We start from the raw sequence: 14,433 nt of genomic DNA on the forward strand, positions 1-14,433 counted from the left end.
GGGAAGATGAAGCCAGTGTCCCTTCTGAGTTGTGCAGGCTGCTCGCTACATTAAAGAGCAGAACCCAGATGAGAAGGACAGTTGCAGCAGAAGCAGCAAGAGAGCAGAGCCCTACGAAGGAGGGGTGGGGGACACAGCTAGAACAACTCCAGAAGCAAGCTGCCCTGGTTTTGAGCACTTCACAGCAACAATAGGAGAGAGAGCTCTGTGAGGCTAGAAGGTCTCTCTGAGTCATAGGGCTTCCCACAAATCCAAGAAAACAAGTTTCCTGACAGGAGAGCCCTGCTGTTGAATCCCAGACAGTGGGGCTGTAGGGGAAAAGGGGAGGGAGTGCAGAATAGGGCCACTGCCCAGAAGGAAAGCACTGTTTCCTGACACACTTCATCTACTTTGATGGGCTTTGCTCAAAAACGAAGTAAAAAGCATTAAGAAAACGATACAGGATATTGAATGACACCATAAATTAGAATTAGAAAAGCTCAGGCATGGAAGGACAGGCCTCAGGGAAGAAGAAGAAGCATATTGAAAGGTCACCTTGTAAATGAAATGTGAAGTAGTGAAAGCAAGCCCGCAGACAGCGCTGTGTGAGAATGGAAGCCGAGAGGAGGAAAACGCGAAAAAGAAACTAAGCAAGAGATGACAAGATCTGAGAGAGAATGTCAAAATGTGAGCATAAGGGGAGAAAATGAATAATTGGAGTGCCTGCGAGAAAACCAAGGCAAAGACACAAAAGTGTTAAAAGTCATAGGTCAGAAATGTTCCTGGAAACAAAGTAATGCTTTCAACCTGTGTATTCACAGAGCACCCTGTGCACTGAGTCAGAATGACAGACGGCAGGACATCGTCTAGTAAAATCATTGAGAGAAAAATCCAGTTAAAATTAAAATGTAAAATTTAATGAAATTTTAAAGAAAAAGGGAATCCTTGGGCATCTAGAAAAAATGGAGCAAATGACCTATAAAGGACAGGAAATTAGAATGTCATCCACATTTCTGAGTGCCATATTTTGTGTCAGAAGAAAATGGAAGAATGTATGGAAAGACACTGAAGGGAAGAAACTGTGAGCCACGGATTTTATAGCTAGAAAACCTGATTTATACGGAATAAAAGTCTTGGCATTCAAGTCATCATGCAAGACCTCGGGCAGTATTGTTCCCATGACCCCTTGAAGAGGGAGGACCGAACTTAGGACGAGAAATGCGGGGAAAGACTGTAAGGCCAGATGGCAAACACTACACCTGCGGAGACTTTGCATGACTAAGACTCTATGACAGGGAGGATGACCTTAGTGGCCGTCACTGGGGTCATTGCCTCAGAATAGTTTAAGAGCTTTCTTGGCCTGGGAGGCTCTTTATTTTAGGTAAACATATTTTTAAAACAACTGGTAGTAAAAATTGCTTAATGTACACAGTATACGTCAATTAATTGATTTTGAATTAAAGACTCTAGAGCTTCCAACGTTAAATGGGAAGCTTATTCACCAAAGCTCCTTCTAAGTCCACACAGCTCAGGAAGGAGCTACCCCCTTCCATTAGCTGACTTGGGAGGGACGCGTGTTCCCGGAGGAGCCGACAGGTGGCGCTGCTGTCGGCCTCAGGGCTGATTGAAGCCCCCAGCAGTGGGCAGGCCGCAGCTCCTCGGAGGCCCAGGCTGGGGGTTGCGATGAGCAGGGACCGAATCTGTAGCACAAGCAGGAGTCCACAGGGGTCACAGCGATGGATGGAAGAGGGGCTCAGCAGGGTGGCTGTGTGGGCGCGTCTGGGGCCCTGGGAAGATGACCTTGACCCCTACAATGCTCAGAGGCCAGACGCCCAAGGTACTGAGGTCTGTTTGCTGCTCTGTGCGGAGGGTGTGATCTGTCAGCACACAGAGCCATTTCACCTGGGTGACGGGCTGGGCAGTTTTCGGGGTCAGGTGCCCTGCACAGGGAAATCATGCAAAGGGAAGGGGAAGAGTCCAGGTCTCCAGGGAGGAACAGTCCGAGTCCCACAGACCTGGGCCGAGGGAGGAGCCGGTTGTCTCAGGTCTCACGGAACAGGAGGGCAAAGGTGACCCTTCCTCTCCCCCAACCCCTCCACTCAAGACAGTCCTGTCGTGAGATCTGCACCTCAAAAGTGGGCAGCTTCCTGGACGGCTTCCCTTTTGCCTTTATAAGGCTTTTTCCTTCTAGCACAACCACCAAACCTTGCCTGTGCCTTTCAGTTAAAAAAAAAAAGTCTCAGGCGGTGGTAATAAACACATAGGAAAGCAACAAAGTATACGTGAACTTCTCTGCCTTCCCAGCTTCATCTGTGCACCTGTTCCACACGCCCAGTTCTCTACTTTAGCATGACCTTGTACTCAGTCCCTTCTCTGGAGTCCATGACGAGAGAGTTTCTGGAAGCAGACGCCTGCTGGAACGAAATGCAGAGCTGGAAGGAATAACGCATGTCCAGAGCCACGCAAGGCAGGAAAGTTCCTGTGCAGGGAGTGCCCAGGGAAGAGCCAGCACTCCTGCGGCCGCTCCAGCAGGGGGCGCCCAGCTCTCCGGACTCCCAGCCCTGCTACCTTGGCATTCAGGCTTGCTCAGCACATTAGGGCGCAGCTTGGCATTCAGAACCCAGGGCAGGGCTAGGAAAGCGCGTGAGAGGGGCTGCAGAGGGATTTTATGGACACTGGGAACCCAATGACCGCAGCTGCCTGGATGAGACCAGGTACTTCAGGGTGAGAGTCCTGAAAGCGGGAATGGGAAAGAGCTACAAAAGGAGCTCCTGACTAAGAAAGAGATAGCATTAAAGAGACCGAAAGAGGAGGCAAATCACATGGAGGTTGCTACTCTCCGTTTCTGAACCTTGTGCTGGACTCAAAGCCGCCGCCCAGGACAGCATCCGAGAGGGGGGAGCTCTTCTCTCTGCACTGTCCAACATGCTGGCCACTGGCACCCAGAGTGGACGCACACTTGAAACAGGGCTCACTGATACAGAAGCAGGCCCATTGGGCTGGGGGCTACCATGCTGGGTAGTGCAGCTCTAGAGATCCAGTGATGAGGAGCATGCCCCAGTTTCCTTGCAGAGGGGTTCACTGGCTTGGGCACATACGCAGGGGCCCTGGGGACACTGAAAGAGGAAGGTCGACATTCAGGTCCTAGAAGAGTTCCCCGCAGTTGGCCCACTTGCAAACAGGGGTGAAGAGCAGGGTCCCGCCGAGCCTGGATACACACCATCAAAACAGGAAGACCCTTCACTGTCTTCAGAAGCCCACCCTTGCTGAGAGGCTGGGCAGGCACCTGCTTCGTCTGGGGCCCACAGGCCTGAGCCAGTTATGAAGGGATCCTTTGCACACCCGAACCAGATCCCAGTCCAGGAGTGTATCCCCCTGACCTTGCCAGGGCTGAGAAACAGCAATGAGGATGGCATGGCTGCTGCCCTTGCAGGACTTGTCCATGGCCAGGATCCCGACCCTGTGAGCAGGAGGACACACAGGGGAGAGTCTGGGCCTGAGAATTCCAACAGCCTTGTAGAGAAACTCCAACAGATGTCCCCCAGGCCATAAAGAGAGCAGCAAGGACCAGCTGAGCTCTAGGCTCTGCCCCCATCTCTGCGGGCCTCGCCCCGCACTGAAGCCGGCGCCCTCCCCACTCCCACTGTCCTAGAACGTGCTATAGCAACTGCCCTAGCCCATGAAGCCGCCCTTCCGTGTGTATGCGTTTCTGGGCCAATCTTTGGAGACCTGACTTCGCTTCCCTGCCTCTCGCCCGCTCCTGTCGGTGAAATTGCTAAAGTCTTAGAAGGAAGTACCTGTCCTGGCACACAGGTAGTTGGAGAAGACAAGAGAGGAGAAGGAAGACCTACTGCAGTCTTGTAGGGAGACCCCCAGGTGGTGCTCATGCCAGCCGCAGCCTCATATCCAGCCTCATCCCCACTCAGAGGAGCACCAATAATGGGAAAGGGACGTCACTACCTGGTGGGCTCCATGGGTGAATGCAGCACTTTGCAGATTGACTGACATGATTCATGTTCTCAAAAGACACTCAGTAATCCTTAGCTGTACCTGTTTAAGTTAGGCCACTGTGAGCCCGCTGGGGCCATGGGCTCTGGGCCTCTGCCTCAGTCTGTCCCCTCTGCCCGGCAAGCCCGGCTCCCCCTGATTCAATTGTCCTTCCAGAAAGCCTTCGTCACCTCCCGTATGGGTGACACGTCGCTCAGCTGGGATCCCACAACACTGGTGCGCCCCCATCAGACCCAGGCAAGCCCTGGGACTGCACATCACCCAGAGCTTGTGTCCTGGGCATGGACAATCCCCAGTGTGGACACTGGCAGCCTGGAGCTCCCTGAACTGTCACCTGGCTTGGGAACAAATGTTGGGGTGCCTTGAGATGGGGCTCTATCCCTCCATAGCAGACAAAAGGAGCTGCCCTCAGCTCCATCATGCCTGTCCCCCGTCTGCCCCCACCGTGTAATCATTGGTACATGGCAACTCGGGCCTCCTTGGCTGCCAGGATCCCAGAGGCTTTTGGTGGTTGGTGTTGAAAGTATTTTCTGGAGGTGAATTTGGTTTGATGGAAACCTCGGGAGGATGAAGCCTGGCCACCCCGTACAAGCCCACACAGAGCCTGTGCCCCTGACCAATAGGGCAGCGCCCCAGCCTGTGGCCGCCCTCCCCCTCGTGCTCAGAGCTCTCCTCTCTCCCCTGCTCCCCAGCCAATGGTGTTTCTCTCTCTTCCTGCAGGGAGAGCCCCCAGTGTTCTCTCTCTGAGGATCTGTCTTCTGTGCCTAGGGAGCTCCATCTTGGGGCAGAGAGGACAGGGGTGACTGGCCATGGCCTCCCATACAGGTTCAGGTGAAGTGGACTCCCCCTCACCTGCCGCTGGGGGAGGACAGGGGTCTCCCCCTTCTCCTCACATGGTGTCTTGAGCGGGAAGTGCAGCCCCCTCTCTCGCACAAGCTGAACTTGAGGGACACCACGGTTGGGGCAGGCAGGGGCAGGGGGTCACTGCTGGAGGAGCCTGAGGGCTGTGGAGGGGCTATGCCCAGTGCCAACGCCTCTCGCTGAGGCTCAGTCCATCCTGCAGCTCCCATGGGCACCCAGTGTGCTTTCTAAAGGTCTCTCGTGCTCACAGAGGTGCCAGTGGTTCTCGCTGTCGCCACTAACCCTACATCCGGATGAACGCACGTCTGTAACTCACTGACCCGCGCTGCCATCCGAGGTTCCTCCCTGAGACGATGGGTGCCAGCCAGGATGGCCAGGGCGCAAGCACACAGGAGGGGCCCGACATGCAGCCCTCTGCTGCCTGGAGCACGGCCTGGTTGCTCGAGTTAGAAGCTGAGTTATGGCGCACGAGGGGCTGGAGCGGCTGGGGCGCGTCCCGGGACGGGCCTGCGGGAGGTGTGTCCCAGGACTCAGGGCAGGGATGCTTGTGGGGGAGGACCCATGAGGGGGCTGTGGGCAGGCTCTTCCCTGCTCTGTGGGTCACTGCCGGGGACCCTGACGGCCTCACTGCCGGCTTGTCCTCCTCATGATTTCAGGGCTCATCTCGAGTCTCTGGGGTCCCTCCTTTCCCAAACAAGGCTCCACCTTAATAAAGAGAGCATAGATAGAGGAGTCTGCGGCCAATACTCCAGAAATGTGGCTCAAGGGGGTTCCATCTGTTCCTCTAGGAATCGGGCCTAAAGAAACAGAGATTTATGGCACGGATGTACTTTTCAGTGTAATTCTGAGAGGCAAATCCGTATAAATGGCTCAACTGCACTCAGAGGGAAAGGACTAGAAGATGGACTCATGTGTTAAGGGTGATTATTTCTTGGGAGAAGGAATGTGTCTTCTTTTCTTCATATTCAAATGATTATTTTACTAAATAAACATAATCTGGCTAATACCTAAAGAACTGTTTACTTTAGTACCAAATATATTAGTAGTAAATGGGAAGATTTCATGTGAGATTTTAACATTTTTATAATATGCACATTACAATAAGATAAACGTGGTCTATTCAGGAAAATGAAAGAATTTAAAGGTGTCTCAAGGACCCAGACATTTCTCTTGTGGTTTCTGCCTTTCGAGGCATCCTTATAAATGGGAACCTATCCCACATAATGAAAAGACTTCATTTTGCGGCTTCCCAGGATCTTTGCATTGTCAGGAACATTCCTTTGTAATAAAAATGTTATTTTTATAAAAAAGTGAAAAACATTATGAATCACTCTTCTGTTCTGTAACCAGACACAAAAGGCCATATTGTAGGATTCCAGACACAGGAAAATCCCAGAACAGGTAAACATCAGAGACAGGGAGAAGAGCAGTGGTCTCTGTGATGGGAATGTTCTAGAAGTGAATGGTTGAGCAACACTCTGAGTGTACCTCATGGCACCTGGATATACAATTGAAAAGGATCAGAGGGGCGCCTGGGTGGCTCCAGTCCTTAAGCTTCTGCCTTCTGCTCAGGTCATGATCCCAGGATCCTGGGATCCAGCCCCACAGCAGGCTGCCTGCTCAGCGGGAAGCCTGCTTCTCCTCTCCCACTCCCCTGCTTGTGTTCCTGCTGTCGCACGCTCTCTCTCTCTGTCAAATCAGTAAATAAAATCTCTATTAAAAAAAAAAAAAGGAAAAGAAAAGGATCAGAGTAAAATGTTATGTAAACTCAGATTCTACTTTATTTAACGAACAAAGTACAGGAAGCCATTATACAGGTGCATACAGACCAGAAACACTACAAAGAATGCAATGCCAGGGGAGGGGAAGCCGTCCTTCGGGGCTGTAGCCAGCACGAGCTGCTGCTCGGGGGCCGGGGCTGGTTGCTCCACTGGGGCAGGGGGCTGCTCGGGCCCGGCGGCGACCCCAGGACCAGGGCCTGGACCCTGCTCGACCTCCGCGTCGGGCATCGGTGCGGGTGGCTCTTCCAGCGGAGGAGCGTGAACGAGCGCTCTGACTAGCACCTGCGCCCCTGCTCTCCCTAGTGGCTGAGCCCCCGCAGCAGGGACGGGCTCGGCCCGCGGGGGCTCTGAGGCGACAGCAGGGGCCACAGCGGGAGCTGGGCCCAGTTCTTGCGCTCCTTCCGGATCTCGCTCCGGGGCCGGGGCTGTAGCTCCAAGAAGAGAAAGTATCGTCGGCCTGATGGGCTTCCCACGTCCCTCCTAAGTGAAGGAAACTTTTCCCCCCGCTCAGTGCTGTCTGAGGCCAGGATCCGATCCCTGGGAGGTCTCCCCGGACGGCAGGCCATGGGGACAGGGATCTGGGACTACGCACTGCTCCCGGCCCAACCGCACTCTATGGAGGCTTGCTCTGCGTGGCCCGCCCGGTCCCCTCCACGGGCCCTCGCCAGGCACCCCCGGCCCTCCTCACCCCCAGCCTCTGGCTCCGGGGGCTCCAGGCTTTGCAGCTGTGACAGCAGACGCTGGGCACGGCGTTCCAGGTCCGAGCCTGGCATATGGAGGCCCATGTACTTGAGCAGCACGTTCAGGCAGGGAAAGTCTGGGGGCTGGAAAAAATCCTGGCGATATTGGTCCAGCCATGTGCCCAGGATGGAGGAGATGGCCCTGGGGACAGACAGGTAGGCAGGGAGTCAGAGGACAAAGCACCCTCCCACACAGATGTCCCAGGGAACCCCTGAATGTCAGAGACCGGGCCTACTCCTTGTCCACCTGTGATCTGGAAGGACTGTCTGACACAGGCCTGGTCACAGAGGACAGGCTGCCAAAAGCCTTTGTGAGGGGGAGCCCTTGATCAATGGTGTGGCCATTTCTGTCCTTGTTGGGGGAGTCCGGGCACACTCGTCAGTCTGTGTCCTTGCCCACTTGCCACTTGGATTCAACTGCATGTGGCCAGGGAGGGGCGGTGTCGGGCCTGTTCATTGCCCTCACTGCACACATCACTGCTCTGTGAATATCCAGCCAAGGAGGGAGCAAAGGGACTCTGTCTCGTGCCAGGCCTTCCCAGGACCCTCCCAATACCTCCAGCTTTACCTCCGGTGCCTAATGCTGCCTCATTCACTAGGTGCCATGAGTGGGTCTCTTTCCACTCACACTCATCTCCCACAGGGTGGGGGACGTCTGTCCCTGAGCTCTCACTGGGTCTCCTGAGCACCTGCTGAGCACCCAGTGTCCAGGTTCCACCAGATCGCTGAGTGTCATGGCCCCACACTCCTTGTTGTGGGTCCCGGGAGTGGGGTAGAGACAGGGCTGGGAGGGGGCAGGGATGGGCATTGACTCTCTTAGGGGCTGAAGCTGTCCTCCAGCCCCCTCTGCTCTCCCACAGTGCCCACAGCCCACCCACAGCTCCCCTTTTTCCCAGATTCCTAAAACAGGAGCCGCAGATGTGTGGGATGAGGGCCCAGCAGCCCCCCATCTCACAGTCCCCTCGCTGCCCTCCTGGGGAGGGAATTCCCTCCTGCAGTAGCCGAAGCTCACTCACATGTTCCGCTGCTCCAGGCCTCCGCCGAGCTCATCCGAAGTAGAGGGAATGCCCCCATATCTAGAGGAGGCCAGAGGGGCACCACATGAAATGTCCTGTGGACGCCACTTCTCATCATGTCTAGCGTCACTGTCTGACCCCCGACTAGTCTGGAGCCCTGGGGCGCTGTCTGCTCTGTGCAGGGGTCAGTCAGCATCTAGGGAAGTGCCTGCACTGAGTGGGGCTTCCTGAATGCTTGATGAATGGAAGGGCCCCAACCACCCCATCCCAGATATCTGAGTGGGCCTGGGCCCCCTGCTCAGCCCCAGGCATCCCTGCTCTGGTTTCACCCAGGACACGGACCCCAGAGGGAGTCTCAATTCTCCCTTTCAAATGGCAAAACAGCCCAGCTCGAGACCATAGTGACAGTGAGGGATGAGGCAGAGGATTCCTCGTGAGGAGCAGGACAATGATAAATGAGCACAACCACAGCCCCTCTAGCAGGCCTTTCTGCAGGCCCAGGCCCCCAGGTGTACTTTCCCTAAAGGACACCACCGAGTCCCTATAATAAGTCTGCCCCAGTCAGAGGAGCAAAGCGAGGCTCGAGGAAGTTTGGTGACATTCCCAAGACTCACAACCAGGCGGTGGCCAGATCTCACTGGGCTGTGGAGGGGCAGGGTGCTCACGTTGTAAAGAAGAGGTCCAGCACCTCGGGGTGGTGGCAAAAGCTGTGTACGTGCCTAGGAATGTGGAGATGTGGCTGAGGTCTCTGCCTACGAAGGCGGGCACCAGGTGGTATTGGCATCTCCAGCAGGTCAGCCTGGTTGGTCCAGAGCTCGCGGGTCTCATTCTTCTCTGTGGCTGAGCCGTTTTTACCCTGAGGTGAAACGGAGGAGACATGCACTCAGCTCTGTAGCCACCAGGAGGGTTGGGGGTGGGAGCGCAGACCAAATCCCCAAGATCTCAATGACTTATGGCAACAGGTGGGACAAGAGGGCCCATAGTAGAAAAAACAATGAGGTGCCTGGGTGGTTCATTGGGTTAATCCTAAGACTCTTGGTTTTGGCTCAGTCACGATCTCAATGTCTTGAGATCGAGCTCCTCGTAGGGCTCCGTACTTAGGGGCAGAGTCTGCTTGAGGATTCTGTCTCTCCTCTGCTTCTCCCCCTCTCCCACTGCCTCTCCCTCAAATCAATCAATCAATCGACCAATCAGTAAGTCTTTCAGGAAAAAGAAAAAAGGTCCTTGGCATCCATACAAGGAATTGAAGTCGATGATGTCGGAACATGTTTTATGTCAGGTCAGCTTGTTAGCTGAGTATGGACACCACCTCCCCGCATGAACGGCACCGATCCCGTGATCTCTGACAACATACCCCATTCTTGACATGAGAGCACAGACACATTTTCTTAGGTGAGAGGGCTCAGGATAGTAGGGCATGTAGGATGTTTAGTGCAGCACTGTGAGTTGGCCACAGAGGGGAGTCCCATCAAAGCCCTGCATCAGTCAAGGCCTCAGTGGCTGTGGTAACCGACTGGCCTTCTGGAATGTTGTACAATGAGGCCCCTGCCCCTGACTCTGTAGGGGCCCCAGGGATGTGGATTTTCACAACCAAAGGGCAAAGCAGGAGACACAGTACCATGAGCCCCATGTCCCTTTGGGGAAAACTCTCCCAACTCACCATGATCATGTGCAAGATTGGAGAAGATGGGGAAGGACTGTTAGGCCAAAGGGGACACCCGGAGGACTAGTTAGCAAAATGCATAGCACAGTGCAAGACGATTCTAGCTGAATGGGATGAGACATGGTTTCAAGTCTCTTTTCTGATATTCCTACAAATACGTGGACAATGATGGTGCATCTGGCCCAGGCAGGGGCAGGGCCCTGAGGGCAAGTTTGGGGAGGAGATGAGGATGCAGATTCAGATGGAGCAGGACTGTGGGAGGGAGCCCAGGGCATTAGCAGGCTGGCTTCTGGGACCTGAGGCCCTTTTGCTGCATCGGGGCCCTGGGGGTTGGGTCAGCCCAGCACCTGCACTCACCCTGAGCCAGCGCTGGACTCTGTTGCCAGTGCGGGGCACCTTCCTGTCCTTCACGGAGGGAGCGCGGAGGCCCTCATCGTCCAGCTCCTGCCCCGTCTCCTGTCGGGAGCTCTGTCGAGACAGTGCCAGGCAGCCAGGCACGAGGCCTCAGAGCCCTGTGCGGCTACCTTTGCTGGGCCTCGGACCCAGGGACTCCACTCCACACACACACCACACCACAGGATGCACAGCCCTCCACCGCGGAGAGAAACGTGACACAGCCTCAGGGCCTTGGATTCACTCTGGCACAGGTGAGAGGCCCTCAGGGATCCTCATCGCCCGCCCCCCCCACCCCCATCCACCATGACGTCGGTGTGAACATGAAGGCACCGCCAGGGCATCCGCTGCCCTGTGACGTCCTCCAGCCCAGGGGCAGGACCTCCCCACACATCCCTCCTTCCCAGAAAGTCAAGAGGAGGGGATGGGGCTGCCCTGGGGTGGCTCAGGGAGGTGGCTTGGCCTGGCCCGGCCTTCTCTGTATTACCTTATGGCCCCTCGTGCCAAACGCCCTGAGGCAACGGGGGCGAGCCTTGAGCCAATGTCTGCAGCAGGTGAAAAAGCCCTTACCCTGGGGTTTCTGGAAGCCAGAGCCCCAGGAAGTAGGCAAGCAACAAGAGAACATCTTTCACGATCGGATGTCTCCAGTCAAGTGACCCTGATACGGGACTACAGTAGAATGTGGGTGCCTGGTCACGGGGCTTCCAAGTTCTGTTGGGGTCTGTGGTCAAGGAAGTGACTTCACTGCCTGGGATCCCCTACCTGGGTCCACTCCTGGATTGACACCCCCACCAACACTGCTCTGGGCTGCCGGCTGCTCATCCCCGGTCTGCATGCAAGGCCACATCTGTGCCCAGTGACACAGTGCACCCCTCACCACAGCCCACAGGCAAGGTCTGGGTGCAGCCAGGGCCCCAGCTTGGAAACACACCCGGCGTCAGACACAACTCTCCACTCTTACCTGGTCTGACCCTGCCTAAGCCACTGTGCTTGTCAGGGATGGTCTGTGCCTGGTCTGTCCAGTGCACAGTATTCCAGCACGGACTTCCTCCAGACGTCCCAGGCATATGTGGGATGATATCTATGAAACTGGAGGAGTGGTGTCCCATGTAGGAAATACCTCCAACCACATTTTCTTCCTCTTCTCACCTTCTCTGAGTCCGCTACTGGTCAGATTCCACCCCACAGTCCCTACTGGTGTGTGTGTGTGTGTGTGTGTGTGTGCGCGTGTGTGCGTGTGAGCAGGTGGACGCTCAGCATGTTGTGCACGTGTGTACACCAGGGCTCACACTCTGGAGACCCAGAAGAGGGCAGCCCCTCCGACAGAGGGATGGGCAATAGCTTCCCAAGATCTTAGGCTTCCTAATTTCCAGAGCAAACCCTAAAGAAGGCGGTGGAGCCTTGGCCCTTGAAGGTCAGAATCCACCCTTACCCCTAGAGTCTGCCTGTCCTGTGCTGCGAGCCATTACCTCCTTTCCAATGGGTGTGATGTGGATGGGGGGCCACTCCGTGGGTTGCCGTGACCTGGCTCCTCCTCAGACAAGAATGTGCTGGAATGCCTCCTGTAGGATATCAATGCTCACCCTCACCCCCACACCATCTCCATGTCTGTAGCCACTTACTTCAACACGACCTTTTCCAGAGCCCCCACTGAATGCTGAGGTGCATCCAGGGCCCCAACTTTGAGGACATTCAAAGATCTGGGTTCGTGCCTGGTCCAGCCTTCCTACAAGTCCTTGATTCTGGGCAAGGCACTGACCCGGCAGGGGTCTTCCCCTTCTCCCCTCAGTGGCTCCCGCCGATCCCCAACTCCTGTGTACACATCCTTGTGTAACCCCCTCCCCTGGAGTGTGATCTGGACGTAGTGATTCACTTCCATTCCACAGAACATGGCAACACGACCCAAAGCCCCTTCCGAGATTCGGTTAGAAAAGCTCCGTGCCCGGCCCCGTGCTGACCCTGACCCGTGTTCTCTCAGATCCCCACACTGGGGAACAAGCCCCTATGTGGAACCATGACACAGGCATGTGCACGTGGCCTAGCACCGAGGGCCAACAACAGACAGAAGAACTCAGGCCTTCGAGATGGACTGAATCCTGCCAACACCCCTAAGTGAGCTCGGGTTCTAAGTGAAGCAGGTCCTGCCTTGGTGTTGTCAACAGCCCCAACCTCCTGAGAGGCTCTGGTAGGAGCCCCCAGCTGAGCACTGCTGGGGTCCTGATCCCCGGAGACTGTGCCCCAGTGAGTGTTTGTGGGCGAAGCCACCGATTGTGGGGAGATGTGGTGTGACCCAGCACTAGGAGCAGGGCGCTGAGACTGTCCACCTGCCCCAGGCCCTGCCCCTCCTCCTCTCCCTCTCTGCTCTCCTCCTCAGCTTCCTCCAGCCACCCTGGCCTCCTTTCTAACCTCCACTCTGGCAACATCAACTTGGGCCTCCACTCCTCTGCAGCGTGGTGCCCTCTGCTGGCTGCATATACTTGGATTTGTGCTGGGGTGTCTCCTTGGCCTGCCTCAGGAAATCTCAATGTCACCTGAGCACGGCCTTGTCAGACCCCTCACCTGCCGGAGCTCGGGACCCAGCTGTCGCCCCTGCTCTCTTCCTATGGAGCAACTGCTCTTTTCATTCACGTTTTTCATTCATGTTTGTCCATCTTCTCTCTAGACCCTGAGCTCCTAGAGGGAGAACCCGGGTGGCTGAGAAGCACCTGCCTCATCTGAGTGCTCAGGGCACAGCGGCTGATGAACAGGCCAGAGGATCCATCCCACCACCGACCAGCTCAATTGTTGGAGCCTAATTGATTTGGGCCCTTTGGAAGGGCTTTTTTCCTTTTGTTTTGTGTTTTCAGTAAACTCTGTGTTCGATGTGGGGCTCAAACTCACCACCCCGAGATCCAGCGCCACGTGTCCCACTGACTGAGGAAGCCAGGTGCCCCTTTGGTCATTTTTAAAGCTACTAGGCTGATAACTATTGAGGTTAACTTGGTGATTTCAACATTTAGCAGGTATATTTCGTTATGCTGAATTACCAAGTATCTCCCCAAGTTCGGTAGCATGTCACCATGGATTCCCCCACATGACAGCGCTGAGTGGCTGTTCAGATGGGAGATGGAACGCCTTCCTGTGGTCACTCAGGACCCCAGAGTCCCTGCACCGTGGGCCTTCTCCCTCCCTGGGAGGTCATGTACCTCTGTAGCCATGAGCACAAGGGGGAAGGTGACAAAGATATACATACAGGAGAGTGTTCCTAGCCAGGTCTAAAAGGCTCAAAATGTCCACCTTCATCCTCATGCTCAATCTTTTACTTTTCGGGGGGATTTTATTTATTTATGAGAGAGGAAAGAGAAGAAGTAGGGGGGAGAGGCAGAGGGGGAAGTAGAACAAGAGAGATGCTGGGGTGAGGAGGCCAGGGGGTGACTGGTGAGGGCCTGTGGAGGGAACAGCTTGGGCCACGCAGAGCAAGACTTCATCGACTGTGGTTGGGCCGGGAGCAGTGAGTAGTCCCAGATCCCTGTCCCCATGGCCTGCAGCAGCATCACCACCACCACCACCATCACCAACATCACCACCACCACCACCACCACCATCATCATCATCATCACCACCACCACCACCACCACCACCATCATCATCACCATCACCATCATCACCACCACCACCATCATCATCACCATCATCATCATCATCACCATCATCATCATCATCACCATCATCATCACCATCACCATCATCATCACCACCACCATCATCATCATCATCACCATCATCATCACCATCACCATCATCATCCCCACCCTCACCACCATCATCATCACTATCATCACTATCTCCATCACCATTACTATCAGGTACTTATCACCATCATCATCATGGCACTGTGACCTGAAACAGTCAAGGTCCTTCTATCTTCACTGTCCCCCTCTGGCATCAGGGCCCACCTACCAGGAACACAGAAAGAAGCTGGGCTGCTGCTTCCTAGGTTCACCAAGTTCAGA

At 55.2% G+C, this 14,433-nt stretch overlaps 1 protein-coding gene across 1 annotated transcript; it reads right to left on the bottom strand.

The window, feature by feature from the left end:
• Nucleotides 1-7,213: 7,213 nt before the first annotated feature.
• LOC135363794 (ral guanine nucleotide dissociation stimulator-like) lies at nucleotides 7,214-14,037 on the bottom strand. Its single transcript, XM_064585812.1, has 5 exons — nucleotides 13,924-14,037; nucleotides 10,406-10,516; nucleotides 9,051-9,241; nucleotides 8,386-8,445; nucleotides 7,214-7,511 (listed from the first exon to the last, which is right to left on the bottom strand). The coding sequence occupies exons 1-5, from the start codon at nucleotides 14,035-14,037 to the stop codon at nucleotides 7,214-7,216; spliced, it is 774 nt and encodes a 257-aa protein (XP_064441882.1).
• Between the last annotated feature and the right edge of the window lie 396 nt (nucleotides 14,038-14,433).

The sequence above is a fragment of the Mirounga angustirostris genome, unplaced genomic scaffold (assembly GCF_029215605.1).
Source record: "Mirounga angustirostris isolate CCGP_5_RB_7025 unplaced genomic scaffold, mMirAng1.0.hap1 SCAF_3, whole genome shotgun sequence".
NCBI lineage: Eukaryota > Metazoa > Chordata > Mammalia > Carnivora > Phocidae > Mirounga > Mirounga angustirostris.

Coding starts and splice junctions, on each gene's coding strand:
- LOC135363794 (XM_064585812.1), bottom strand. CDS start 14,037: ATGATGATGATGATGGTGGTGGTGGTGGTGGTGGTGATGTTGGTGATG. Junction 8,446..9,050: donor CTGGACCTCTTCTTTACAAC/GTGAGCACCCTG, acceptor GGCCTCCTCTAG/ATATGGGGGCATTCCCTCTA. Junction 7,512..8,385: donor GGCCTGGAGCAGCGGAACAT/GTGAGTGAGCTT, acceptor GTCTGTCCCCAG/GGCCATCTCCTCCATCCTGG.